A 25629-nucleotide genomic window follows, 5' to 3' on the forward strand; every position below is an offset into this window, starting at 1 on the left:
GCAAGTAGCTGGCTGGCTATTGTCTGACAGACTATGGGACCCCTGATTAACAATGCATACTGTCGACCAATCAGAGCATTCATTAAAACCTGGGCGTAGGTGACATCATTTACACCAGGAAATAGATTGGAATTCTAAATCTCTGTTGACAACCAGAGGGAGTTTTTCAGGGCCTTAGTCAAATTTCCATAGTGCTGACAGTTAATTTGGGTAACTTTACATTAACAGGTCCTATGTTAAATTGAAATTGAGAAATGGAATTCTCATTGCACTGGACCTTTAATATGAGCGATATGGGTCAGTTGGCAGTCTGAGCTGTGATCTGTAGGGGTCAGTATTGCTGGAGAGATGGGCTCTGGGAGGAGGGGGGCAGGTCTGAATGGACACTTCCTCCAGTCTCCAGATAGATGGAGCTCATGGCACAGATATCAACAGAGTGTAGGCACATTCTCACACTGTCCTAGTCAACACTAAAAAAAGATAACTGCACTCTAGATGACCCTGCACTCTGAGCTCCTTGGAGTATCACATTGCTATTACTATTACTATTAAATAATGTTTGCTTATTTTTAGAGGATGGTGGTGCTGATGTGGTAAGAAATCAAGAACTTTGCATTTATTCAAGTGTATATATATTCATGACTTTGTCTATAAAATAGGTTTTATCAATGACCTAAGCTATGGCTTTTGTATGTTGTCTATACCAAGTGTTGTATTAGTTAAACTCCTCTCATTGTCTACACAGAAGGCATCAGTTAACAGCCAGAGATCCCCAGCACCGTGTAAGACCTTTGTCTGATGGTGAAGTTTCAGTCATTATAACAACAATCACTCTTGTTTTTTTTTTCCTGGGTGGGCTGTCAAATTAATTGAGGACAGTTGAAAAAAGAATTAACAACAAAATAGATTAATGAAAGTGAGTAAATGAGAGTGACAGTGAAAAAGAGAGAGATTGGTATGTTTAAGAGAATGATCTCTCTATAATCTTTCTATAATAACTGGGTTACCTCCTAAAAAACCTATGTGCTCCAAATGAATATTTGTCAAATATTAGTACATTTAAAGGAATCCCATTCTATATTATTGACATAATCAGCAACCAACGGTATGTTCTGTCGCCCCTTTCTGCTTCATTATCAGAAACAGCAGTGGCAAGTTAGCTGTTGGAAGCCTTGGGCTCTTTCAGCGGGGCCAAGTGTAGTTTTTAAGCTCAGTTTTCATTGCACATTTAGAGCAGATGGAAATAATGATAGTAAAATATTCTAGAGAAACCACTAGAGGGTGTATGCGTTTGTCACTTCCAGTCATTTAGTTTGCAGTAAGTAAATAATTCTCAATTTATTAAGCAAATATGACTGCGACAGCCAGGCCTATAGTGGCTAGAATGAGTGTCACTCTGGATAAGAGTGTGAAGTAAGTGCCTAAATAATGCCATGGCAAGCTGGCGTCCAAACTGCACTGCCAGCCAGTTAGATAAATTATACATTCCAGAGCCCAAATCACAGTCAACTCTACAAACAATTATGTAAAGATAACGTTCCCATGAAGTTGAGTCATGAGTAAATACAGTAAGAGCCGAAAGCCACTTGTGAAAGCAAAGATGTCAGAAGCTTCTTTCATTACATTTAACCCCACAGTCTATAGTCTGTAGTTGAAATCAAGTCAAATGACAGCTTAAGATATTTAAGAAAATTTTTTATTCGTGACTTATTAACAAAACACATTACCAGATTGATTAAATCATAAGAATCACTATTATCACCTTTACAATGATAAGCAGGTGTACAAAAAAAGTTATTAACAGATCTGCACTGTCACAGTCGACTGGTATGTGCCACTCAGGCACCCAATGACTGAGGAACATTCACTATACACAAGCAGAGAATACATCAACTTTTTCTTTTTTTTCAACCGTTTTCTCTCTTTTGAATTTTTTTCTTCGTTTTCTTTTTTTTTCTATACTGGGCAAGGAATAGATATGGAGGGTGAGTAAATGATTTGAATTCACGATACAGTGTTTGTTTGATCATCATTTCAAAGCTTAACACAAGGTAAAGAATTGATTTTTATTATCTATGAAAATCAAAAGGGTATAAACAAAAAAAAGGCATTTCATAGCATAACACAACAGCATTATGTATATCTAGAAGGTTAAATTCATTTTCAACAGGATAGAAAAGGTGATTCCTTTAGGTTTTTCCACAAATTATTGTTTGCAAATGGCGTATATGTACTGTATGTATGTGTGTGTGGGTGTGTGTATTGTGTGTGTGTGTGTGTGTGTGTGTGTATTGTCTTTGAGAAAGTGTATTAGAGGTATATGTATTCCAATACTCATTTCTCAGTGGAAAAACATATCTATGTATATATATTATCTATATAGTATCTGTTTCCTTTGCTTATAACATGCAAACAGCCACTTGGTGATCTGACAGCACGGTACACCTGGAGGGGGCGGGGAGCATGTGTGTATGGGAGGGATTGAGACCAATAGCAGCACGAAAACCACCTCTCTACCCCTACTGTGACTGGTAATACGATAGAGTAGAAAAGAAACACTGAGGTGAGATTTTACAACACTTTCCTTCATCATGATGCTTTTCCAGTGACGTCTACTGTCCGTAATATCCTTTCTCTTCCACACCACACCTGGGTTTCACATGTTAACACGGGTCACACTTGGGTCATTGCAGCTTAGAAAAGTTTCTTCCACACACGCCACGTCCCAACAGGGTTGTTTCTAATGTCTGCATACAACAATGAGGCAAAACGTTCTACTTTAAGATCTTGCCAACTTTCATTGTTTACAAATGAATTCACTAGTTCTTTGTTTGCTTGCTGGCTACTATTGCAGCTCACTTTCAATTTCTATAAACTCCCATTAGGGCTTACACTTTATTACTGTTTGAAATCATTTTAAATCCCTTGACAGAGCAAATGTTGGATGATGGAAATTCAGTAATATTTCTTTTGCATTTTTGTGTTGCCAAAAGTTGATCACATTTCTCCCAGTAATATTTTTTTTCAAACATTTTTTTTTACTAAAAAGTGGCAGCCCTTAAAGTGCCCACCATCTTCCACGTTGCTACCTCACTGGTGCACCATAAACAAAGTTAAGAGTGGGTTTTCCCTCCACACAAGTCAACCATCAACCCCATATCCACCGCTGCTGAGCTGAGCTGAGCTGGACTGGTGTTGTGACTCTGTTTGTGATCCAGGTCATTGAGCAGAGTTAGTTGACCCAGGTTAATCAATTCACACCAGTGGCCGACACAGGAATAACCAGAGTGCCTGCGCTGGTGTACAAGAGGTACGACTCGCCCAATCAATTCTGCTGTAGTTTCTTTTTCTTCTGTGTTGGAATGAGATGAAACACTCCCAATGACCGCTGTTTTATTACTCGATTCGTTCTTTTTGTCTCCCCATCGTCTCTCACTTTCTGTCCAGTACAGCATAAGCTCAGTCCACTTTATTGCTAACCTGCCAGAGGTCCTTACAATGCAATGTGTAGAACTGATGGGAGAGATGACAGAGCCGTCAACAATGAGCAATCTGAATAGACACTCTGGTTTAAGCGCCGAAGCTCAGTTGAAGTTGAAGCTAACAAAAGATGTGTGTGTGTGTGTGTGTGTGTGCGTGTGCTTGCATGTCTCTGTGTGTCTGTGTGTGTAAATATGCAATGACACATATGATGTTACTGTATTACAACTGAACAATTCATTGGAGGAGAGTGACTTTAAGATGTCTTCCAACCATGTTGATTAGAAGAAGCAGGAGTAGAGGGAGAAAACAGGCAGCGGGCAAGCAAATCCTACAAGCACTGAAGCAGTTGAGGCAGTGGGACAGGGCTTTAAGAACAACTACTTAACATTCAAAGACAGAAGCAGAGGGATCAGGCTTGAACAGAAATGAAGCAACAAGCAACGTTCCCGCGTTCCAGCCATATAATACACTCCCATAGAAAGGATGGCAATGGCCCTCACTCTTGCAGCTGGAGTATCCAGAAAGGGGTGTGTATTTTTCTATAATTTTTTATGGTATGTGTGTGTGTTTGTATGCGTGTCTGTGATGTCTGTGTGTGTAAGAGAGCGAGAGACAGAGAGTGTGTGTGTGTGTGAGAGTAAGAGACAGAGAGAGAGTTAGTGTTTGTGTATGATAGTGTGTGTTGTTCAGACTGTGTGTGCTAATACACAGTGGGTTTAAGGCCCCATTGACCTGTGCCATATTCCATGAGAGAAGGCAAGGTCAGGGGCCGGTTGCATCAGCTGCATGTAAGTTCCCTAGTTAATATCCTAAGTAGCCACGAAGTCCCGATTTACGCATTGCTAAAATACAAGCGGTCGCACCACAAAAATTTGTTACAACGTAACCCTAAGTAACAACTAAATACTTAAGCAAGCACTAAAGCAGGTGCAAATGATACAACGTCACAGAATTGCACTCACTAACAGTAAAGCATGAGTTTGTTTCTGCACACAGCATCATTTTTTTTTTCAGTAAATTCCATGCCATTTTGCAACTCAAGAGTCAAATATGGATTTTATTACCAATCTGAAATTTTAATGCCAATCTAGTCAGCTACAATGCCATGTGGCTCATACCCATCAGCAAGGTAATTGGCTACTAATCGTAATAATGTCTTAATGTCATAACTAGCTAGAATACGCCCTACCTGCTCATGGTACAACTGAATTTAGTAACTCACTAATTACAAACTAGTAGTTACTAAGCCACTAGTATGGACGTTATGCCCTAACTTGGGAACAAACTTGCGCATAGTTGGTGCAACCCAGTCCAGGTCCTCAGCTTCTGCACTGTGCTATGTTACACTGAAACAGAGCTCTTTATATGTGGTTCTGCTTGTAATCTCAGCCACCACAACGTCTTAAAGACGGTAATCTCTCGGTACATACATGTCAGGTGCACTGTTACTTTTTCATTTTTATATTTTGTACAAAAGACTTGTTCTTAATTTATACAAGGCCTCCATATTACTGAAGATGAAAGCCTCTGTTTCACTTTTTAGATCGACTTCCTCTTCACCTCCACCTAGGCAAGCAAAAGAGGGAGGGGGCTGCGTAAAGACAGAGATGCCAACATGGGCAGCATTAGCTGATAGCGCTCAGATACAGATAGTGCTCCGTTTCAGGTGTGTTTTATTCAACAATGTGTGGGACAGCAAAATGGTCATCACAGAAAGGCTAATCTAATCCAATATAATCCTTTCTGTTAGTTTGATTTGGTCCAGCCTTTTCTTCCAGAGGATGTCTGGCTACTAAGGACAATTTTTCGACCCAATTCCTTAAGACTTTAGGTCATAGGCCAAAATGGGCCAAGAAAGAAAAGAGGTTTGTTTAGCATGTAGCGGAGCCAAGTCCCGTCTATTGAAGGTTTGGCCACTGTACAATGTCTATGCAAATACGCCACAGGGAGGCTCCCTCGCTTCTAAAATATGCATTTGGCTTTTTTTTTTTTTTGTCTGGCTCTGTAATTTGGATGGTAGTTTGTTGGTAGCTCTGTTTTCAAGTCACCCCTTCTCCTCTACTCTTCCCCCCCATCCTCCTTTCCTTTATCCTTCTTGTCCTTCTTGTCCTTCTTCTTCTTCTTCTTCTTCTTGGCCTCCTCCTTCTTGCCAAAGCTTATGAAGTCACCTTTGTCGTCCACAGGTCCCGGCTCGTGGCGGATGGAAATGATGGCAGGGGATCCGGGGATGATGAAGGCTTCGGGAGGAATCTCCCCGGGCTTCAGGGCCTGAGGAGGGCCGTAGCCCTGCCCCGCGCCGTACCGGAAGTGCCAGCTGTTGCTGTTGATCCCGGCTCCTACCGGGGGTGACAGCTCTCCGCCGCCCTCTCCATCTATCCAGCAGACACGAAGGAAAAAGATAAAAGAAAACACGTCATGTCTTAAATTATCAAAAATTACACAATTGCTCTTAACACATATTGCTGATAGTAACCCTATTTAGACTCATATTTGGTCTTTGAGATGTTCATAAAACAGACATGTAGAGCATATGACGAGTAATCAAAATCAAGCAACCAGCAGAGCAGCAGCATGACAATGGAGAGATGGCCACAGGGAGTGGAAATTTTTAGGACAGCGATGAACAACAGGAGGGAACACTAGAGGGGACTAACCTTTAAACCAGAGGGATGTTTAGCACAGCAATGTGACTCGTATTTGGATGTTTGGACGGCAACAACCTAATCCTACTCTCACAGGCCAGAAACAGGGATTCAACATCCAATATGCAAGCATGGATGTGACAGAGAAAGGAACCCAGATAACAAGTGGAAATAAGACCCTGAGAAAATGTGGGAAAGGGAGACCTTTATATATAGAAAGAAGATTATGTAAAGTGGGAAATGAGACATAAATAGTTATTAAGGTCAAGAGGTTAAAAATGACAATGAAAAGGGAAGAGGATGATAGAAGAGGAGATGAGGAGAGAGGGAGAGAGAGAGAGAGAGAGAGAGAGAGAGAGAGGGAGAGGGACAGAGAGAGAGAGAGAGGCAGGGAGAGAGAGAGAGTAAGGAAGATGGGGGTGGGCGGGTTCTGCAGACACGGTGCTCTCAGGCCCACACCAGTTCCCTCTGCACTGACCTACTTTCAGTCTGTATTTTATTTAGATCAAACACAGGCCCTTGCAAAGAGATTCTGTTTGATTTTTCTTTGTAGGCTAATTATGACATCGCTGGAGTGCTGGAATGAATTCAAGCACTGTCCCTTTGGGAAGTACACTACTCTGAAAATACACACTGTCCACACAGAGTCTCGCAGAGTCCCCGCAATGAATATGGAGTATGTGAGCAAATTATTTGTCTGGGCTATAAGGAGAGCTGATGTAAAGGATGCTATCAAACTGGTCAACAAATCGCTCAGTGTTATGGCTCTGTTTAACCCCTCCTGCTAGGGAACACATAAAATCATAGATAGATGAGTCAAAGCTATCATATATTAGCTTATGCAAACTCATACTGATGCATACACACAGTATCCAATATAGCAGGAAAGGTCAAGTATTGTGGTACTTACCCGCAACATTTACAAATCATACAGATATAAATAATTGACATTATACTGGCAAAAATAGAAACTATTTATTTTAAGCTACATTAAATAATTATCATGTGAAGATCCAGGATCCCTAAATTAATAATTTAAAGTCTCAAGAGAGTCAGGGTATGACCACTGAAGGGAAATACAGATGTTTTCAATTTTGGCTCATGTTACACAGGGTGATGTCTAGAAGGGGCACAGGAGATTTCAGGAGGCATTTTGTGTTGCCATCAGTTGCCATAGAAACAAGCTGCTTGCACTGTGGCTGGTGGGTCATGAAAATGGAAAGCACATACCTTTAATATTGATAAAGGACAAACAAACAGATTTGACTCTACTCTGAATCTAGACTCCAGGAGGACAGTTTGTCAGCATTTATTACTCAAACTAAAGATAAATCATTTGGACAGGAATGCTTGTTGTAAAAAAGAAAACAAAGTTAGCATGCTAGCCATATGACTTTTAATGTTTAATGTTTAAGCTTGTTTAATTGTTAATGTATTAATCTAGGTAGATATAACGTTACATGGAGTTAATGCTGTAAGGCTAGCTAGCTAGGTCGATAAAAATTATGGTTTGTCAGTGTGGTGTGTCTGTCTGTATCTAGTGCAGATATTACATCTGGGACTGGGGAGAAAAGGAATTTGTTTTGGCATTTGAAATAAGTCCCATTCGATCCCTTTCAAAGTTCAGGGAAGAAAAAAATGTGGCTTCTCATCTGGTGAAGGACAAACAGGCTCATAAATACAGCTGGTGAGTAAAATGAGATCTGCAAATATGGATGTGGATGAGTGTAGTTGGGTCAGAATTGTTAGTGGGAGCAAGCATGACTCTGATACTCAGTCACAAGACTTTGGCAACACTTTATTTGGATAGTCCAATGTTGATACTCAACTATCAAGTGACAAAACGTAGATGACACTTGCCTATTTGTTGCATCTCTACAGACTATTCAACTCTAACCCTGAATTTAGCTTAACCCTAACATTAACCATGACCCTATTTTAACCCTAACCCTGACATGAAATAGTTATAGACTACTTTTCACACTATTGTATCACCTGAAACTCAGTCGACTTTTAGTGATGCATTATAGTCACTTGATAGTAAGTTGAGAAAGAAAAACAACATATGTATGCCATTTACTAAGAAAAACAACTGAATTAATACAAGGCCCAAGCATGTGTACCAAATGATGCAACACAAAACCTGGTCACAACAGTCCTAATGATGGTGATAGTAGGATGTACACTGCTATAGTGTGGAATAAACAGAGGTGGAATAAGTGGAGTATATCAACTGCTCCACTTCAATAATAGAAATTTTGTATTAATGTATAGTGACTATATATCTGGTTCTTAAACCTGAATGTTAAGTCTTATTTCAAGCACATTTTGACTTTGACATGGGTGACAAGAGTGAACCAGCCAAGTTAGATGAAGCAATATGATTTTTGAGGGAAGACAAACATCAAAGATCAAGCATGACAACATTTGATCTTGGAACTCATCCTCTATTATTAGCTGAACTTGGACCATCAAGTGGAAATACGTCAACTGTTTCCCAAAGCTTCAACCGTTTCCCAGAAAATTTTACAAATCGGGTTGGCAGTAAATTCATGTCCTCAAATATGCCTTTGACTATGGTGCTTATCGGATCAGCGATCTGATGATTTTGGCTATTGCAGTTAGGCTATGACCTACTTAATCAAGCATTGGAACATGTATCATGGTTGGTAGAATAAACAGGACCTAAGCTATATTTTCAAATTTTGCTGTGTAAAGCTGTCCCTTCTGTTATTGTGAGAATTGTGAGAATCCATCAGACAAGGTAAGGTAAGTGTGGCAGATTCATGGACTGGTGGTAACACCACAAATTGTACAGTATGTTACTCTGCTCCTTTGGTGAAGAAAATGGTATACTATCACAGCCCTATAGTTCCTGTTGCTACATACACCTGATGAGGCTAGAGCAATTCATATTCCACTGCATGACCAACTGAGCCACAGTGTCAAGTGTTTGTGTCTTATCAAATGAAATTGTCTTGGTGTCTTTGGCAATCCCAGTGCTTTCTTCACTGGCTGTAGCTAACCTTAACCAATGACACTATTAATGAGAATTCTGGAGCAGGTATTAATCAAAGATATTCCAGTGTGTGTGTGTGTGTGTGTGTGTGTGTGTGCGCGCGCGTGTGTGAAAAAATGTAATTTACAATGAGCAGGTCATGACACTGCTTGGAGGAGTGCATTCAGCTATGACAGGCTCTGCTTACCCAGTGCCATTGTTTCTCTAACATGGAGGATTATTTGCAACTGTGCCATTGCTTCATATTAGCCTATATTTCACAGCAAACATCCATCTGAAATGGCTTATGCTGTAACTGCTGGTAAGCAGGTCAGTGTAGCTCCTTGTGAGGAGGTTGCCATGATACCTAGATATCTGGGTGGTTCAAGCCTCATTTCGTCTAACCTGATGTCCTACATTTAAAGTAGGCTGTCTTATTTCCTGTCTAGTCTGAGATACATTGCCATCTAAAATGAAACACTCTGGTGCGCTCTAACACATGCACACATTTGAGAATCATGCTCTCCTTGCGTGAATATGCACGGTGCCTCACATGTATTCTGCATGAAAAAAAAATCATCCTTTTTCTGCATTATTTCCTACATGCCCTCTCTTTCTTCTTAATACCTGTCCTTGCCGAGTCCCCTTCTCTTTTCCCCTCCCTACTCCTATTCCTTTTTCTGTCTCTAAATCTTCCATTCAGAGATATGACTGGTTGCCATGGAAACTGCCTTCGCCCACTCCCTGCTGATGGAGGGTGCGGCTGCTGCAGCAATCTTTCAGTTAGACAGTGTTGCCTAGCAACAGGTCACATGGCGTTCCCTAGCAACAACACTACTGCAGGAACCTGCCAATCCTCTTAACCTTTCTCTTCCTCCATCCCCCCACACCTCGCTTTCTTTCTCCATCCCCCTATGTACTGTATCTGCTCTCCTTTCCCTTTCCCAAATTGCTTTGAATGGTACAGGATCTCTCCACATTATGTCCCTCTCTTATTACTGATAATAGCTTCTTACCCCCTCCAGCATCAGTCAACTGTATCTCCCTCCTCTGTGCCATGGGTCACTTACATAAATGCAATTTAGGATGTGATGTCACCTTCAGATGCACTGCAGCGTAACACACAACTTCATCATAATAACAATTCACCTCAGACATGAAAATGTGACACAACATGACTCCACCACAAGAAGATCAACCTGCAATACAAGACTAGCCGTTAACGCTGAGCCACTCCTAACACATTACTCCCTTCTGCAACAAGGCACTACAGATAAGTCTGCAGTACACTCTGCACTCTGCTTTGAGACATTATTTGACTCTTTGCAAGACCAGGGTGGTAGCTTTCCATCTGCTCGACGAAATTGCAGCAGAACGGCAGAGAAATACTGGGAATTGCTACAGTTTCTCTCTCTCTCTCATCATTCCCCAGCTCTCTTTCCCACAGAGAGAAAAGCTTTCACACACACATGCATGCTGACAGACAGTAAGACATGCTCTCTCACTGACTTGCTGAGTGATTGACTGTGATGCTCCCCTTCACCCTAGAGTCTCGTTCCTACGTTCTAATTCCTGCTGGTAGACAGAAAATCAATGAGTGGAGCCTGGGCTGAAAGTGGAAAGGGAACAGCTAACAATGCCCCAAACATTGTGACAAAACCTTAGAGTCTTCTAGTCTACCGCCAAAAGCCGCACCCCAATGTCTTTCTATGCTTTTCTGAAATAATCTACATATTTTTTTTAAATAATACTGCCATTTTTGTTAGTCCTTAATTTTAAAGTCAGTACTACTGTGAATGATGAAGCAGAGGCCATCTTGTAGGCCAACTCTATTTACACTTAAAAGCATTGCTCTACATTTTCTATGTTGCCACCCCATCAGGACCATTAATTTGTTCTTTTAAGTAGTTGCTTTTTTCAGCGTGTGCCTCTCCTTGCTGCTGGGCACTTTTAAGGGGTGTGTGTGGGGAGGGGGAGGGGAGGGGGTGGGGGGTGGGGGGGTGTTATTGTCTATCACTATCTCTCCACAAGGGCCTCCAGGCCTTTGGCATCTCAGCTAAGCTCTCTATGTTCATCACATGGGAATTCGAGATCACCTACATATTTACCTCATGGAGATCACTAGCATTTTATGTCTTCTTCTTTCAGGGCTCTAAAATGAGCTTTTTTTAATGGGAGCACTGGTGCTAAACATTAATGATCTGAGAATAAATTTGCAGTGCTTTATTCTTGTCATTATGCATCCATAGGTGTATATATGTAGATAGGTTAGTAGTTTATAGTAAGATGTGGGCAGTGATAGATTATGCCCAGCTAATATATGATTTTTTAACAATATGGTTAATGGTTAACGATATGGTTTTTTAACAGACAATATAGGTGTATGGTAGTTTCCATGTACAGCCTATTGCATTTGTTGTCCCTCATTAGAATCATCAGAAACACAGATGGCCTCTAGGGTTTAAGCCATCAGTACCAATGTTATGCAATAATAATTATTATAACATGTGCCCACCTTTGCGGGAAAATAATTTTAGTTTCTATGAACAGACTGCTTTTTATCTCTACACTGACTCACAGAATGTTGAAATCACTGATTCACTTCCAGTACAAAATGTCCAAAATCATAAAGTAATCTATTCCATGTGTTATTGTTCTACACAGCACTGTTTCTGCCAGTAGTGCACTTAACTTGCTGTTAAATCTTCATGGTCTCTCACTAAAATCATTAACACATGCAACAATAAAGCTGGGAGTTGTCGGCTATAACACATAATGAAACTCCAGTCGGTATGAAGTAAACAACCTCTACTTTTGATTCATTTTGTAATGAAATGTGCGCTCACTCTAACACTCCAAGATTGATTGTTTTGGAGCTTAATAAATCTTGTAATTGCTGAATGCTGTAATAGTGACAACTATTAATGAAAGGACAAGGCAGTTTAGATTAAAAAAAAGCTCATGTTTGATTGGTTAGAATAAGATAGATGACGAGAAAGGGTTTTAATTGCTGGCACTAAAAGTCACATCAACACAATTATTTGCAGTTGTTCCAGTGCTCCTAGATTTAATGTCAAGGTGCCACAGTTTAAATGTAGGTCTCATCTGTGAGTAAAGCGGTCAGATTCAGAACTCTGTTGGGACTTTTCACCCTAGACGGTGACTGCTAGACTTCCCCTCACCTGCAGCGCTGGACACGGTGGGCCAGTTCTGAACCAGCATCCCCTGGGCTCCCTGCATCACAGAGGACTCCTCCATGTGGACCGAGCTGGAACACAAACACATTAATAAAGGTTAATTGGACACATCCAAACATCTGTTCTTTGAAATCCCATGTTTTTTTTTTTGTTTTGTTTTGTTTTTTTCTTACCACGTATCTGAGATTACACATAGTGTTATATATTATCAATACTGAATGTCATAACATGCAAAAGGGACCTTTCAGGTGGTGTTTGATGCATAACGTAATCGTAGTAGATACATTATGATTCAATGTATTTGATTATTTGATTCATAATGTTTAATTTATAATGTTTAGCGAGTCAAGACAACCTCTCTTAGAAGTGGAACTTCATGGGAATTAATGGAATTCAATTCTGTTTCCTGTTATTCCAATTAAATTCCTATTCTGTTTCCTTATAGCTGGGTGACATTCCAATTCCAACTCCAGGAACTGAATAGGAATTTACCAATGCATTCTCAATTCAATTCATGTATGGCTCCAACCCTGGTAGTTTGACTCCATTTTGAAAACTTCTACCAAAAAGTCATACTTCTACCAAATATACAAAGAACGGTAATCCAACCCAGATAATGTTATATATTTCTGTTAACTATGTCAGATTCTAAAGGAATATCTTTTCTATTTTTTTTTCTATTTTTTGGTAGAAGTATGACGCTTTCTATTGTTTGAAATAATTGATCAGGAAGAATTGGAGAATCTGAAAACGCCAGTGTCTCCGGCTGAAACCATGTCAAGACTAAGATGGGAGTTAATGCAGCGGTTCTCAATTTTGGCCCTTGGAACCCAGAGAACTGCTGGTTTTCTATCCTACCAGCTAATAAACAGCATATATGAATGCAATGTGTAAGCCTAGGTATAGGTAAAATGTCATGGTGGTGTACTGTAGGTATAGCAAGATGATCAATGAGGGGTGCTGGGATGGCAGAACTGAGCCCTCTGGAGGTGTCATGGACCTAAATCATCTAGACATCTGTGTTCAGAGGTGCCTAGTTTAATAAACCCAGTGCCATATCTGCTCTCACCCACCTTCATTTCTTCTAACCGCCAAACTAGGCTTCTACTCAAGCGCTCACCCTAGATAGCAAGAGATAACTATATCAGATCCTGTCTAATGGGAAATGCTAATGAACTCATGTCATGATGAGTGTTTAAAAATATAAATATCACCTTAACAATCTAAGTTTTTGATCAGTCATGTGATAACAACTATCACCTAATACATACATGCTGGATGAATGTTTTTAATCCATCTTTCTTCTTCCTCTTGTAGAGGAGATGTTGTTTGTTCCTCTGTTGTTCCAGAGAGCAGACTCTAAATCAGCTACGAGGATGATGGTTTTCCCCTGTTTCCATCTGTTTTCCTTCCGCTCTCTGATATATTGCATTTCTCTTGGCAGATGAACTTGTTCCAAATAGTGTTGCAATAGCAGGGCTGCGGCCAGTTCGCCTTCACCCACCACTCGGCTCCTGCCAGCAACTGGGGAGGTTAATGATCACAGCACTCAGCTCATGGGATCGAAGTTGGAGTTGAGTGGCTGGGTGGGCGTTGAAGCTGTTTCCTGTCTACGTGCAAGGAATTCTATAAATGTTACTGCAGAGACAGAGTGTAGGAGCAGGTTGTGATCGGCTGTTGGTCTTAATGTCCTGTTTCTCCCTTGATTGATCACTGTAATAAAGTACTTAACTCTAGAGGAGTTCTGTGTGCACTCTGCAACTTCATTCACACACATGCATACACAAATATACACATGCAAATGTGCATGCACACACACACACACACACACACACACACACACACACACACACACAGATAGACAGCTAGTAACCTACTTTTTCAGTGCATGTATTGTTGTACTTTTTGGCTTTTCTTGTTTTACTTTTTTTGCACCTGTCCAGAGACTTCAGGTGAAATTATACATTTTCTAATTCTGGGGGCGTTAATGTATGTAACTGCCTTATAATATGCCCTTTAATATTCACCCTCCTGTCCCTAAATGTGAAAACCCACAGGGTGCACTTACAGTGAATACTTAGACATAAAGAAAGGCTCACTGTTAACTTGCATTATCTCCCACTTAGAAACAGTCAGAAAATCTCTAGCTGGGCAAAAGCTTTCATGTACAAGTTTGCGCATTTGATAATTTCAGTGTGAAAAATGATTTTCATGTCATATGTATTCTAGCAATGGAATCTTTTGACTTTTAATAACTGGAATTTGGGATTTTTCCCAAATTCGGATAACAGTGTGACAGATAACAATGTTTTCAATTATCAGTAGGCCTATGGTCAAAATTTCCAAACTTTCCCTTAAAAACATAATGGCAAATATGACCAGATAGATTCACGCTAGATATTTAATCTCCATTTAGAAACTACTCGTAATACTCTGTTTCTAAACAAACAGACAAAGCCAAGTGTATGCATGTATGCACATTCAAAACTAGACTGTGTTTTCCCCCCATACATTCATAATGAATATAGAGCTTATAGAGGAGGAACTACCCAGGCTGGGGCCTCTGCAATGCAGCACAGTGTGTGCTATCTCTCCCTCTCTCTCAAACTGCAACAGACTTGTTGTATTGAATAGGGATTTGTCACAAATGCAAAATGCTCATGTGCATCCTGAGCATTGTGGGATTCAGGGTTTTAAATAAGGTGCTGCTTTAATATGTGAGAATATGACAGAGATAGCACTGACTGTCTAGATTAGGAATGTGGGTCAGTAATGTACGTAGGTGTTGCATGCTGCTACTCTTGTATGCTTGCAGTTGTTTGACTGTGCATAGTGTGGGACATTAGGAGTGTGGGGGTTAAGTGTTGATGTGAGTGTCTGTGTGCGTTACAGGCACTGCCATTTTAGAAGTGGCAGCAGCAAATTGCAATGATGATTTAGTTAATCCATGTCATGTTACAATGACTTGATGACATGATACACATTATGATACTCTCCACACCAGATAAATTAACACTAATATCCAATTAAATCAAACTTAGACGGAGCAGAAGACTGCACACCCGAGCAACCGGCATTGTTAGCATAAAATTATGAGAATTCTGTACAAAGGCTAAACTGCATGTGGAGGGAAAACTCATTACTCCCTGAGAAGAATTTCCAGCTGTCCTCATATCGTATCAGTAAAACCGTTGGTTACACTTGGTTTCACAACTTTTGTCACCTGATGTCAAAATGCATTAAGTGACAGATGTAGATGCATCAAATTACAATTTTATTCCCATTGTTGTCAGAGCATCCTCCAATTTACATGTGGTCTGGCAATCTTGATTGCGGTATTCTCCTAATTGCGTTAAGATCTATGGTATGGATGTAAATGTAGCTAATGAGTGTGTTTACATACTGTATACAGTGCATTATTACTCAGACATTATTGGGGATACTCAAATATTCTGTCTAACAGTTAGCTAATGAAAACACCAAATATTGTTTGTAATAGCCAGGATAAGCTCATACTCAAAATATTAGAAACCTGCTTACTATAACTGGGACATGACGCTATTAGCTGAGATACTGCAGCATGCATAAACCTGATCCCGTTTAAGGTTTGGTTTTTACAGTCTGAGTAAGTCCTGTTTCACTGTAATATTTGGGATATTCTGTTAATTCATGTATACTGAGATATCTGCGATTGGCGTAAGAACAAAAAAAGCATACAAAGAGCTTATCCTGAATAAGGCCTTAATCGGGATATAAACCACTAGCTGGAAAATGTTGCATGCAAATGCACCCACTGAATTAACAAGTAACTGGAGTCCAAAATGTCCTCTGCAGTCTGTGTTCACAACTTCTCCCCTCATCTCCCACAGAGACACACAAACACACACACAAACGCACATGCACACGTGTGCGTTTGTACGTGCAGACATAGATGCGTGTGTGCATCTGATGATCTGAGAAAGGTCATAGTCAGCTCATTTGTCCTTCATGCTTCCTGCTTAAAGACTGTAACTGGGGGAAGTGGCACTCAGAATGTAGATGACCTATATAGTATTACACTGCAGAGTAGCGGCGCTGTGCATCCACTGAGGGGAGCAGCGGCCCGGTTTTCCCCAAAGGAAGAGGATGGGGTTGAGGTTCAAATAGATGTCGAGGAGCCACTAGTGGTCACTGCTGATCGCGGCAGTTGCTGATCTGCAGTATTATGTTGCACTGTCTGATGGCGGGTGTGTTTGCAGACAGAGGTCAGTTTGAGGTGCAGGAATGAATGGGTAGTTTAATGTCTCAATACATATTTTACTAAGGGAGATAACGCATCACAACTTGTGATAAAGAGGAATACTTTACCAGAGGGTGGTCATAGTGGTCAGGTGGGTTGGATGTGGATAGGGTGAATAGGTGTAACTTTGATATTTTAAGTGGTCAAAAGTCACAAAACAGTTAAAGAGGAAAGTGCTTACCTCTGCATCCCTGCCCTCAAAGATGCGGAATATCGCCAGTCAGCATTCGGGGCTTTTGGCTGAGCGAGAGAGGGGGAGAGAGAGAGAGCAAGAGAGAGAGGAGAGAGAGAGAGAGAGAGAGAGAGATTAGTTTGATCTCATACAGAGCAGAGCCAGGCTCGGCCATGGCCTCATCAATTAATCATGATGCACATCCCAGCTCTGGATGTGATAGGAACACTGCAGTTGTGTCCGCCATTGCAAACACACACACACACACACACACACACACACATGCACGCACCCACACACACACACATACATACATAGACAGTGACACCAACTGACACCCAGACACCTCATATGCACACACACAAGGACTTTAAAAGGGCAATGACTGAAAGCCATATTGATGGGTCTGCAGACACTGTCTATCACTCCACTGCTCTGTAAATGTGAGAGCTGTGAGAGTTACGCCCTTTGCCTGAGTGTTGGTGTGTTTTTATAGGCCCTTATGTATGTGTTTGTGTGCAACAGGAGTAAATCTGCCTGCTCCTGATGTAGTCGGGTTGAGTGCTTGGAGCTCCCAGCAGCCCTCTGGTAAATTACTGCCTCATAAGTACCTAATAAGCAAGAGCCCTCATCACCAGGGCAACCACATCCTATACCTCTGGACTGTATTAGCCCAGCATGAAGGGTGTACTAGTGAGGGCAATCATACACAAATGAGGCCTATTAATGTTCAGAAATTAGACACTATATAGACGTGCACCATAGGATGTAGCATTGGAAATGGGTATTTCAATAAATATGTGATCATCAATTAGCATGTTACAAAAGACCACAGGAACTGAGCTGCATAGTCTTTGTGAGTTGACGTCTAGCAGCAGAGTTCATATTCTTCTCTCCCTGGTGATTCACTTTGATTAATTCTGATAATTGCATATCTCATCCAAAACTCTGCAATCATTCAAAATGAAAATATTGTATAAAGTAGACACTTTTGTGTTAGCACTTTAATGGGTTTTCACTCGAAAACTTGATATATTAAAAGATACCTCTTTCATGTGATGTTGGTTTATGCATGTGCTATTCAGATGGTTATTTAGACAAAGAGAAACCAGGTGAAATTAAAATGCATGGTCTGGTTCTCTGGTAACACCCATACAATCATCAGCAATATTTTGCTGCTGCAAATTCTAAATGACTAAATGAGTCCCAGGGGGAACTGCAACATATTTTAATGAATTTAAAATCAGCCTCCTTTAGCTTAAATAGTGTTGATTTAAGGTTGTTGGGCTAAAAACTATTCAGCATGTCACAGCTTCTATGGCTCCTATTCATTTAGCACTGGTGGTGGCAAGATTTTGCTGATGTTTACGCCTTTCAGGTCAAAGAACCATATGAACCAATATGTTGGACTAAAAACTATTCAATGTCACGGCTCCTATAACTCTTATTCATTTAGCATTGCTGGTGGCCAAATTCTGCTGATGTTATGCCTTTCAGTTCAAACAATCATATGAATCTCACAGGAAAACAACAGGAAGTATTCTTTAATGAGCTAATTTTTGACATAATTTTCATGATCATTAATTATGCCTTATCATTTTCCTCAATAGTAAATATTGTACACAGGCATTCCATAAAATGTTTGTGAGCAACATTTACAGCAAATGCCAAAATAGATCACCATCAAGGTGGTTGGAGTACTGGAACTCGAGAAGTCTGAATAAGAAAAGCTGTCTTTAAGACACAAACCTGCTTAGGCAGTAGCAAGTGTCCCAGATAAAGATGGCACATTATGTTCTTCAGTTCAATTCAGAGGGGAGTATTTTCTGCTGGTGGACCCAGCCTCTTTGAGTAAATCTAATTTGCAGGGCTGAGAAACAGAGGCTGGAGGTTAATTTCATTTCCACTGCCACACTTGTCTTGGTCAAACATTTTCTCAGTGTATTACTAATGCACCAGTGACTGACAATCTTATAATTTTTTTTAACATGACCCATCCAGAGGTAAATTCTTAACCTTGAGAACCTCTGTTTCAACAATCTGCCAACAATCTGGCATTTAACAAAACAACATTAATTCAATGTTTGAGCCATCAATCTATCCAGCCCCCCAGAGTCATAAAACAGAACACATCTACCAAGACATCCGTGTTGTAGTCATGTCCAGACTCTTCACTGCTTGAATCTAAGTCTAATACAATTTTGTCAATGTTAAGCAACAAAAGAGCAAACCAGTCAGGCGTTAAGTAGAAGAATTAGTTGCTGGCAAACGGGGGTTGTTAGGTTGTCAGACAAAGGCTCCATTAGGCAAGCAGGAGTGCTGGACACAGAGATGTTTGGGCACAAAATGGTTGAAAATGTTAAGTGAAGTCACTTAAGTATATTATGTGTATTATGTCAGTGTGCTTTTAGTTTAAAGGTTATATTTATACGCCCATCCACCTCTTTTACTGCTGCTGGACAACATTCTAGCTCCACCAGTTTTTTATGACAAAGACCAACTTGGTCAAAACATTGTTTTCCACAAAAAATCTTGTGCTTCGTCAAGCATAAAATCATCATGACCAGGTCTTAGTCGGGGAGCAAATACAGTAACAAGACATCAACATTTGAGGACTACACAAATGGTGTATGTAAGCCTAGGAAAGTAAGCAACCCAGACTTCTTGATGTTAAATAAAGTATACATGAGATCATGCCAGTTAAATAGGGCAAAACTCAACCATCAGTGAAAAACCATGGAAGCGTGGCCAAGTGAACTGGAGCTCACATGAACTAAATATGATGTCCCACTGTCTACTTAACAGCCCTTCAAATCTGCCCTTAAATGGTTATGAGGCAGACAACCTGCTACAAGTGTTCTTAGGGTTAAATGAAAAGTCCTGACCCAGTATCAGAATTACAAACTACAAGTTAGTGACAAAAGCCTAAAGGTTAGAGAAGGACACGAGTGAACAGAAGGTTGTTGGTTCAAATCCCCCTCAAGAACTACTCTCATGGTGCCCTTGATCAAGGCAATTAACCCCAATTGCTCCAGTGAAGCTGTTCAGCGTCTCACACCCACACACACACACACACACACACGCACACACGCACACACACACACACACACACACACACACACACACACACACACACACAGTGGCAGTCTGACAACCTGGCACACTGTGATAAGGTCAAACCCACTTGCACAGAGAGTGAGCAAGTGGTGGAGACAGCATGACCTGTTCCTAGTGGATATATGATGACAACATCAAACTGAAACACAAATCTCTGAATCATCAAAAATAACACAGGACCCCTGAAAAACATGAGGACTGACACTAATGTGTTGTGAGTGCTGAGCAGGGTGGAGGGACTGCACAGTATAACTGGGAACAGAACAAATAGAATGAGGCCCGCTAGCATTCACTTCGGCAGTCATCACAGGAAGGGGTAATAATAGTTGGAACTAATATTGTTCCAACTAGATAAAATTAATTTAAAAGCCACTAATATTAGCCCACGTAAACATGATGATTCATGACCTTCCAGTTATGCAGACAAAGATGAACATAAAAAATTAATGACACACCTCTGGGCAGATTTGCAGCGAGGCATCAGGCATACTCAGTCTGCGTACAAATCCACTTCCACTCGTGAAGAAGCGCTCGGCGCCACTGCCCCAGGTGCCACTGATGGGACGTCCTGTGTTGTAGAACATGAAAGTGTCGCTACCAGAGGTGGCTGTCAGGCAGGTCTTGTAGCAGTAAGTCTTTGTTAAAGAGCCATTCCCACGCACTTCAATGTAGTGAGGCTCCACTTTGAGGTCTCTCCGTAGCACCACATTGTTATTAGGTTGTGGCCCACCTCCACCGCTGCCTCCTCCGCCACCACTTACGCTACTGCTCCCACCATCTGGTGGGGGCTTCTGCGACACACAGCAGGGGGAGCAGGACCCAGGCTGGGTGCAGTAGGCATGACAGCGTACGATGGCCAACACCACCACAGTAACCAAGAAAACAAACGTGGTAGCGCTCAAAGCCACAATCAGGTAGAGAGTCACGTTGGAGAAAAGCAATGTGCTGTGAGGTCGGATGATCCTCTTGGGGTCAGGAGTCAGCTTGGGTGGCACCTCCATGACAGCCACATTGATGGTGGCAGTGGAGGAGAGAGCAGGCTGGCCATGGTCTTTCACCAGTACAGTCAGGGAGAAGGAGGTGGAGTTGTCCTCCAGGACCCTCCGTGTGGTCCTGATCTCTCCTGTGTGCTCATGCACCTTGAACAGGTCCAGGTCAGTGGCCGTCTCCAGCACATAGATCAGCCAGGCATTTGGACCAGCGTCTGCATCATATGCCACCACTTTGGTCACCAAGATACCAGGCTCTGCGTTCTTTAGTACCGTCTCAATAGAGCGCGTGCCGTTGCCTGGAGGGTTGACTATCTGCGGCACATGGTCATTCTGATCCATTATGTAGATGTAGACAGTGGCAACGCGGCTGAGCGGAGGAATGCCCCCGTCTTGGGCTTTGACCTGGAAGTGAAACTCTCTCAGTGACTCATAGTCAAAGGCTCGCAGGGCATAAGCCTCCCCTGTATCGGCCTTCACAGACACATAGGAGGTGACAGGGATGCCATGGTTGTTGTCATTGAGCACTGTGTAGGTGATGCGTGCGTTCTCTTTGATGTCTGCGTCTTGAGCTTTCACAGTACACAAAGAGGCCCCCGGGGCATTGTTCTCTGTCACGTAGACGGTGTACGATGTCTGCTCAAAACGCGGTGGGTTGTCATTGACATCGGCCACGTCCACCTGTATGGTTTTCTGAGAGGAGAGGGGTGGGTTTCCTCCGTCAGTGGCACTGAGAGTGACATTGTAGGCAGCGGTGGTCTCGCGGTCCAGGAAGGCTGAGGTAACCAGAGTGTAGTAATTTCTGAATGACTTGATCTTAAAAGGGAGGCCTGCAGGGATCTCCAAGCTCACCTGCTTGTTAGAGCCAGAGTCCCGATCAGTCACGCTAATGAGGGCCACGACTGTGTCAGCACGGGCATCCTCCCTCACAGGGCTCGACAGAGATGACAACACTATCTCAGGGACATTGTCGTTCACATCCACCACCTCTACCACAACCTTACAATGTGCTGCCACAGCTCCGGGGCCCTTGTCCATTGCCTGGATGTACATTTCATAGGAGTTGGTCTCCTCGTAGTCAACATTGCTCCTCACTCTTATTTCTCCTGTGTTGGTGTCCATGCTGAACATCTGCCTCACTCTCTCTGGAGTGTAGCTGCTGAAAGAGTAATAAACCTCCCCATTTGTGCCTTCATCTAGGTCAGTTGCATTCAACTTAATTACCAGGGTATCTTTGGGAGAATTTTCCAACAGTTTCACTTTGTACACCGAGCTGTCAAACAAGGGGACGTTGTCATTTGAGTCCAAGACACGCACGTTGATTCTAGCAGTGGCTGTTTTCTCTGGTGTCCCACCATCCACAGCACTTAGAATTAATTGGTGGTAAGGCGTCTGTTCGCGATCAAGGGGCTTTTTGAGCACAAGCTCGATGTGCTTTGCATTTAGGGAGGGTTTATTAGAAACCAGCGCGAAGTGTTCGTTTGTGCTAAGCTGATACATACGAACGGAATTGGACCCCATGTCTGGATCCTCAGCATTGTCAATTGGGTAACGAGACCCCGGTAAAGCCGATTCTGTGATTTCCAGTTGATACTCGTCTCTGGGGAACTGCGGCGCATTATCATTGGCATCCACGATCTCCACCTCGACATGGTGCACCTCACTGGGGTTTTCGACAAGCACCTCCAAATTTATAAGGCAGGTGCTGGTTAAATCACATAGTGTCTCCCTGTCGATCCTTTCATTGACAAACAATTTACCATTTTTGGGGTTGACAATCACATAGCGTTTACCGCTGTTGGAGGTTACCTTAATTTTTCGTGTGGCGAGCTTTCGAATATCCAGTCCCAGGTCCTGCACCAGATCTCCGACCAGTGCTCCATTTTCTAATTCTTCCGTAATAGAGTATCGCAACTGTCCAAAGGAAAGGCCACAAAATAAGAAAAATATCACAAAATAAAAAGGCACATTATTCCCTATCCAGTTGCATATCCCCGCCACAGCCATTGCAAGCTCATAGGATCCGCAGACGGATTAAACGCAGCTTTCCGCCTTTTTAGCTTGCAGTATCTTGCATCCCACCACCTCATTAAAGTGGGCTAATTGGTTCCCCGGTAGGTGAAACAGGAGCGGCTCATCCATTGCGTTACCCGTTTGAGGTGAATCCTCTCCAGCGCACCCATATTTCCTTTGTCCGTGATGCGCTTTTTTGTCTCCACTGCGCGCTGCTGACGGGTGTGTTTCCCTGCCGCTGGAGCTGCGAGATGCGTCAAGCTAGCCACAAATGTCCAGAGCACGACCGGAAAAGAAACGACTTGCCTTCAAAATAAAAAGGATATAATCTGTCTGTTGTTTAGTCTACTGTTTCACTTGTGGCGCTGCTAGTGGGGAGTAAAGTGGAGGCAGTTTCACGGAGGGCCAAGCTGGAGGGGGCTTTCATAGAGGAGAGGTGATACTGCGGGGCTGAGAGTCACATCTTGTGGGGCTCATAATTTCAAGCGGCGTCTCTGACCCACAATTGTGCCACTGCTATATGTTAAAATTGAGTTTTTGTGTGAGGTTTTGTGTTTGAGTCTTTGTGATTTTTGGCAGCCATATAAATATTGCATATTGCATCTAGAAACGATATAGCTATGAATATATGCTGTCAAAAGGACATTGTGGGGGAAAATAACAACTGTGTTTTTATTTACCACAGATCCCTTCTTTAATGTATTTTTTATTTTGACTTTGGTACTTTATATTATTCAAAAACTGTTATAACACAGTGCACATGTTCCTCAATTATGGTTTTATTTTGAAAGTACAAACCAGAAGTATTATTTTTAATGTGGCTGGCTTGACACTGGTGGAGCAGCGTATCCCACCCTAGCGCGCACTCAGACTCCAGCTCTCCTCTGCACAGTGGCGCAGCTCCCCCTCCTCCCTCCCCACCCATTTCTCTCCTCTCCATCCCTCCATTGCGATGTCGGAGTAGGTCTGAGAGCTAATAGGCGACCAGCGCATTTCAGCACCTCAAGGATAAAGAATGGCGACCAGACAAAACGGCCATATATGTATTTTTCATTTGGTGACACCAGTCATTCATTTACCGTTGTAGGAGCTGTGCAGCACATACAGAAATGTGATTGCAAGATTGACGAACTGTTGAAATGGAGACTAAGCAACCTGAAGATGTGGCTAAATATATCCACAATTAATTTGTTTGGATTCATTGTTGCTCTCATAACAACAATTGTTAGGCTAATATGCAAATATTCACCCCTCAAAAATGAAAAAAACATAAGCCAAATGTTGTCACAAGCCTCTCAAACAAAGGCACATGTTTGGGGACTGGGTTATGTTTGTCCTCCTTTGTCTGAACTGGAGTCATAAGGATGGTTAATTCGCCAGTAGCGATTCTGCGGCGCAGCCTAACGCATGGCAACCATTTGGGCAAGGCGCAGCAGAATGAAAGCATTGCACTGACAATCACAACCTTCCCTACACAGGGATCTCTGTCACAGCAAGACCCCAGACTGTCAGGTCACATAATCGTATCTGAGATGCCCGTAGTAGACCCAATAATGCAGACATCTCATTCCCTCTCTGTACCCCTATACAGAAATATGATATGTGGCTATATATGAACACAGATACCAGACAGCATTACATGAATGCCAATTATATGTCGCAAAGGCTCATCTTTGTATCCTGAATTTATATCAGATGTGAAGAAAAAATAATCTTAAATATGGAGGCTACCATTAATTAACAGCATGATGTAAGAGGAATGCCTGTCATTATTAGGCAGAGCCAAAACAATGAAAATGTCTTTTGTCCTTACATTTTTATTATTTTTTCTGCATTTCGCCTCCATCCTTCTAGAAAATCCAAAGCATATTAAAAACAATGCTTCCACATGTGGTCACCAGGATAATTAGCATACCATCATGCTTAGAGTCATGTATAAAATGGCTTGAAGAAATATCAGGCATTACTCATGCAATTGTTGGGGAATATTTGGCAGGAGATTCAATGATGCAATGATTCTTTCGTCACTTATTGACAAAAACTGTTCAATTTGCTGATGTTTTACAAGGAACAGTGGCTAACGTGTTCCATGTTGGCATGGAAGTCTGAGAGAAAATCATTATCAGCTAAGGGCAACTGCAGAAGTAATACTCCTCCGACAAGCAACTCTGAATCAGTTGACCGTAAATGTCAATCGAAGGTGTGAGTAGGCAGAGTCATCGAGAACTTCACACAGAGGGATAGATACTATGATCATGCTGCTCTGTATAAATTGCAGTGTATAAACTCTCTATTACCTTAAAGATGTACTTTTGCAAATGAGGTGGTGCAAAGAACAAAGACAGTGGTTTACTGAGCAATGGAAAATAGTCATATGGTCATCCTTCACCCTGCTGTCAACAAGCAGATGAGTAGTGTATATTTGTGGCACACAAGAGAGGTCTACTGGCCCAAGTGCTTGTTTCCCACAGTGAAGCATTCTGGTGACTCTGTTATGGTGTGAGGTGCAATTTCCTGGCATGGTTAAGGTCCACTGAACCCCTGAGAGAGCAACATGAAAACCACTAAATACAATTCAGAGGCATTACGTTCATCCTATGGTGAAGCATTTCTATCCTGATGGGTGTGGAATCTTCCAGGATGAGAATGCCCCCATCCACAAGGCATTAGTGGTCACTGAATGGCTTGATAAGCATGAAAACGATGTAAACCACATACCACTGCTGTCCCAGTCACCAG

General features: G+C 41.9%; 1 protein-coding gene across 1 annotated transcript; it reads right to left on the bottom strand.

Annotated features, from left to right (window-relative positions):
- Positions 1 to 5541: 5541 nt before the first annotated feature.
- LOC139915508 (protocadherin alpha-C2-like) lies at positions 5542 to 22884 on the bottom strand. The gene is made up of 4 exons (XM_071904150.1): positions 20344 to 22884; positions 16781 to 16839; positions 12306 to 12391; positions 5542 to 5855 (listed from the first exon to the last, which is right to left on the bottom strand). Exons 1-4 carry the CDS (start codon positions 22882 to 22884, stop codon positions 5542 to 5544), a joined length of 3000 nt encoding a protein of 999 aa, XP_071760251.1.
- Positions 22885 to 25629: the final 2745 nt, after the last annotated feature.

This window comes from Centroberyx gerrardi, chromosome 11 (assembly GCF_048128805.1).
Source record: "Centroberyx gerrardi isolate f3 chromosome 11, fCenGer3.hap1.cur.20231027, whole genome shotgun sequence".
NCBI lineage: Eukaryota > Metazoa > Chordata > Actinopteri > Beryciformes > Berycidae > Centroberyx > Centroberyx gerrardi.